Source organism: Ceratina calcarata, unplaced genomic scaffold (genome assembly GCF_001652005.2).
Source record: "Ceratina calcarata isolate Rehan_Ccalc_2016 unplaced genomic scaffold, ASM165200v1 scaffold328.2, whole genome shotgun sequence".
Taxonomy (NCBI): domain Eukaryota; kingdom Metazoa; phylum Arthropoda; class Insecta; order Hymenoptera; family Apidae; genus Ceratina; species Ceratina calcarata.
In genome coordinates this window covers 669,296-674,089 of record NW_017155517.1, presented here as the reverse complement: position 1 = coordinate 674,089, position 4,794 = coordinate 669,296, and the positions used below count along the sequence as shown (strand labels likewise).

The window sequence follows — 4,794 nt, the reverse complement described above, 5'->3', positions numbered from 1 at the left end:
GTATATTTGTGTATAATATTCTGAAGTATGTACAATTTGCTTTTTCTTTCAGGAACGATCCAAAGTATATAGCATCTCTAGGACGAACAATATTCAATTTTAGCTGCCTGATTCCTCATGGTATATTAGTTTTCTTTCCTTCATATCCAATAATGAAAAAATGTAAAGAAGAATGGCAAAATATGGGATTATGGACTAAAATCGCAGATCGCAAAGTAAGTAGTTTTCTATTTAAAGTGATTATATTTCAGGATAAAAAGTGCAAAGATTTTCCATTTACATTTTCCAGCCTATATATGTGGAACCGCAACAGAAAGATGGATTCTTGAATGTCATGAATGAGTATTGTGAAAAAATTAGAGATCCCGCTTGTAAGGGGGCACTTTTTATGGCAGTATGCAGAGGGAAAGTGAGCGAGGGATTGGACTTTGCTAACGCAAATGGAAGAGCTGTATTGATTACAGGTCTCCCTTTTCCACCTTTCAAAGATCCCCGAGTTATATTAAAACAACGATATTTAGAAGAAATAAGGAAGGAAGATAGAGGGGTAATAATTTACTCATATTATGTTTGTGTGTATGAAACGTCGTTTTCCAATCGAAAAACGTATATTTTATTTCTTCTCATCATTTTCCATTGGTCGGATAATACGTCACAAAAATGATTATGGGGCTATCATCCTATGTGACTGTCGATTTGACAATCTAAGTTTTAAGCAACAGCTCTCCGCCTGGATTAAACCTCATATAAGAAAATTTACTAATTTTGGTAGCGTTGTAAAAGAGCTTAAAGATTTTTTTAAATATGCAGAATACACTGTATGTTTTGATTTCATTATAAAAGAAAATGTAATTGAATTATTGTGTTACATGATTATTATTTGCAGTATCCGCAACCAAACACGAGCCTCACATCATTCAAGAACAATGGCCTTTTAGCAGCAACCTCAGCATCATTTGACGCAACTTCGTCTCGCACTGCAAAGTCTGGTTCGAAAAGGGATATTGAAACATCTATAGAAGATACATTCAATATTGATTCCTATGCTAATAATGAAAATGATAAAAAGTCACCCGAGGAGAAGAAAGATTTGTTCGAAATGTTAGATATAGAATCGAAGCCCGTGATTAACTTCAGCAATTGCAAGTTAAAAGAAAATCAGAGTACTTGCGAATTAACAAAAAATGTTGGTGAACCGGCTGCAAAAAGGAGAAAACTTAAAATACTGCCAGTAGAATTTAATGAACGCTTATCTGCTCCTTCTACTTCTACTTTGTCTCTCGATGCGAATTCTGAACAAACATTTGAAGAAATTACTGATGAAACTGATAAGAGAGCCTTGGGAAAAGCATACGTAAAAGAAGTAAGTAGATTTCTTTAACATAATATTGCAACTTGTAATACATATTAATATATTCTGCTCAGTTATGTTTAACAGCTGAAATACATAGGAAAATGTGCATTTCAGGTAAAACGGTATCTATCTGAAAGTGATTTTAAAATATTTACGGGAATGATTCGGGATTATACAAAAACAGGCAATCTTGATGAATTATTGATAATATTACAAAGCCTATTTTCATCAGACACAGGACTACAACATTTATTTAGAGGTATTTTTTTTTATAGATTATATAAAAAGTAATTGTGTTACGATCTCTTATTAAATCAATACGAAATTTTAGGTTTTAGACATTTTTTGAAAAAACATCACATTCTTAAATTTGAAAATCAATGTACTTTGATGAAAAAAATATGAATGCCAAACATTTAAGAAAATCGAGAAGCTAATAATCCTCTAATAAAATAAAAACCATTATCGAAAGCAAGTAAGTGCATGTACTTTGGAAAGAATTTATATTAAAAATTTTATACCATGTAACTTGTTTTTATAAAGATAGAATATTGCGTGAATATGTGAAGCCAGACAATAAAATAGAGTAACATGAAAATAATTGAATTTCCTTGAATATAATTTAATTACAGATTGATTTAATTTATTTTAGCATGTATGTACAAATATATGTTACATTAGTTTTTGACTGCAGTGCTTAAAATAATAGTTGGAAAACATGTTGAAGCACCAAAGACAGAAAAGAACTCGTAGTTGGCAGTACATACTAAACAATGGAAATTAAGCTGTAGTTAACTTATTCTATTATGCAACGTATCGCTTATATCATACTGAAAACGAATCAATTAGTATTTGTAATTTGTGTAAAAATATTATTTTGTCATGTAAAGCGTATATTTTTTTAACCGTGCAATGGTGTCAATTATATCAACATCAGAATCTTTCTTGTATAAAGCTTCTATTTCTATATTTTTAGTATATAGTTTTTTTTGTTAGAAATATTTAAATTATGAAAACAAATAAATTGTTAATTTTATATATATATATATAATTATTTTTTTAATTAATGTGCTATTTGATGGACACATTTTATAATGTGTTCCTTACAAAGGATTAGTTTAAAATCTTAACTTTTTTTACAACTCCATTGTATGAACCTCACTCGTGTCCTTGTTACTTTCTTCTTTTTTAATAAGTGCCTTACTAATAATTTCCTGATAGTACTCTCCAAATACGCTTCGATTATGAGAAATAAGTATTAAAAATTGGGCCGCTATAGCCGTTAATTCTTCTTGTAGCGATGAAAGTCCTGGCGGTACTTGTTGCGGAGTCGCAGATTGAGTTAATATTATTTTTTGTAAAAATTGTCGAATTCTCAGATCTTGAAATATACACCAATCGTGTTAAAAAGCAATCAATTTATTTAGCAATTCTATTTTTAACACTTACTAATGAGATGTCTAATTTTATGGTCTGGATTGATAAGATCCAGTATTTGTCCTTCTAGCAACGATTCCATTTCTGGGGATAAAGGAGTAGCACCAATCTCTTGTAAGGTTGCTTTTAAGTCTGTTTTCACTTGCAATAGAATATTTGGCATCACAGTTTCCAGTTCCCTACCAACAATTTGCAAAGACGTTTAATTTGTGATCTTGTTGAAAATATCATCATTTACATACTTGTTTGAATGTACAGAGTCCAAGAGTACATTAAGATGTTGTTTAATATTTCTCTTAAAGCTAGATACTCCATGAATTGGTGCACCCACAGTGTTATTTACTAGCAATATTACAGATCCTATGATGCTTAATCTGTTGGTCTTATCCCGCATTTCTAGTAATCTCCCTTGATCGAGCATCAAAGTCTGCGACGCGAATATAACAGTAAAGTCTGCATTAATTGAAACAAATTGAAAACTTGAGCATAACACCACTGGGACCGGTCAACAAATCAGGCGCTTAAAATTTGAAAAGTCACAGTGGTGTTTAATTCCATTATCGATGTTTAGATACGTACTTCTGCATCTGGACTAAAGTCCCACTCCAAAAGATCGAGGTAAGCTTCGGTCACCAGTGAATGCGTTAGTTGACGCACAGCGTTAACGTCTGATGAACCACTTGTACCTTTAGTTGAGTCAAAATGCCTCAGCAACCATTTTTCCGTGAAATGCAAACCGCCTGAATTAACTTTTAAAAATTCTGCGAATTTGGCTTTCTCGTATTCGATACTCGAAGCAACTATGTTCGGTCTCATCATGGTAATGGTGAAATTAGCTAGATCCAGTCGCATTAATTGTAGCACTTCCATTATGTCTTTGAATATCTCAATAACATCTGTCTTCTGACTAAGTTCGCGAATTCTCTCGTCTCTTACAGGCGCACAGACTTTGCTCATAATTGAAATCACATATTGTGCATAATGATGAAAATCCAAAACGCCCTTTTCAGCCTGTTGTTTAATTAAATCCACATCGAGCACTTCCTTCAAATTTTCTCGAATTTTTGCATGATATGGTACGAGTTCATCCAATGTCTATGAAAAAAAATATTATACTATGCAGACGCAGCCGTTATGCGTTGATGTCATGCAGAGCTCGAATGAAACTGTTAACTTTTATAAATAAATTGAAGATTTTAACAGCTTCATTCAAGGCATTGTTTCATGCAAATTATATACGGATAGATTACTTCTTTAATTTCTTTTAATAAAACCAATGCTTGTGCATAGTTCGGAGGATCTTCAGCTAATTGTTCGGCTAACACATTCCAGAAAGCTTTATGCATAATTTCTTTCACTCTCCTGTGAAATGTACCATCTTCGAGCTCAAGCTTTTGCAATTGAAAATTTTTGTCGACTGCAATTTCGTGAGCCAATGCCATATTCTTCATGCCATTCGCAGCTTTCATGATTTCATCAAGAGAAACAAAATTCGGTGGCGACGCACTTACTAATCCACCCATCAAAAAATTTGCTGCTTTTGCCCTGCATGATACAGTATAGTCAATTGGCACAATGAAACTTTAAGTGAAATGTAAATTAAGAATAAATTATTAGGTTGGTGCATATGAAATATCATTTTCTTCAAATGTGAAAGATGTTCCCGTAGAATACACAAATATCAGACGAAACAAAACAAAATATGCAAACTCCAGAAACAAACGAAGTTTCATACGCACCAATTTTTAATAAAAGAAAAATTTACCCTTTTGTATTTTCTTCTTCGGTCTCGGAATTCGATTCAGGCTGATACGCTATAGGCATAGATGAGCTGGCTTCATTGGCATTATCTTTTGGCTTTTCATTGTCGTCCATTTTTTGATTCCTAGATAATGATACACACGATTGAAATTGAATTATAATACCACAATTATAAAAGAGTAGAAACGCAATAATATTAAAATACGAAGTAATGTTACGCTGGGAAACGGCAAACAGTAGAA

At 32.4% G+C, this 4,794-nt stretch overlaps 2 protein-coding genes across 2 annotated transcripts in view; one reads left to right on the top strand and one right to left on the bottom strand.

The window, feature by feature from the left end:
- Rtel1 (Regulator of telomere elongation helicase 1) overlaps positions 1–1,952 on the top strand; it is a 3,419-nt gene extending 1,467 nt beyond the window's left edge. The window contains exons 4-9 of the mRNA XM_026813331.1: positions 10–215; positions 290–597; positions 632–818; positions 887–1,363; positions 1,469–1,613; positions 1,686–1,952. Coding sequence (XP_026669132.1) covers positions 10–215; positions 290–597; positions 632–818; positions 887–1,363; positions 1,469–1,613; positions 1,686–1,759 — 1,397 coding nt within the window. The 3' untranslated portion in view covers positions 1,760–1,952. The remainder of the gene's footprint in view (positions 1–9; positions 216–289; positions 598–631; positions 819–886; positions 1,364–1,468; positions 1,614–1,685) is intronic.
- A 20-nt stretch (positions 1,953–1,972) lies between these two features.
- The window catches only part of LOC108624723 (T-complex protein 11-like protein 1), a 3,834-nt gene continuing 1,012 nt past the window's right edge, over positions 1,973–4,794 (bottom strand). The window contains exons 3-8 of the mRNA XM_026813330.1: positions 4,557–4,771; positions 4,042–4,336; positions 3,371–3,886; positions 3,034–3,218; positions 2,804–2,970; positions 1,973–2,735 (exon numbers count right to left, since the gene is read on the bottom strand). Of these exons, the coding sequence (XP_026669131.1) occupies positions 2,491–2,735; positions 2,804–2,970; positions 3,034–3,218; positions 3,371–3,886; positions 4,042–4,336; positions 4,557–4,771 (1,623 nt within the window). The 3' untranslated portion in view covers positions 1,973–2,490. The remainder of the gene's footprint in view (positions 2,736–2,803; positions 2,971–3,033; positions 3,219–3,370; positions 3,887–4,041; positions 4,337–4,556; positions 4,772–4,794) is intronic.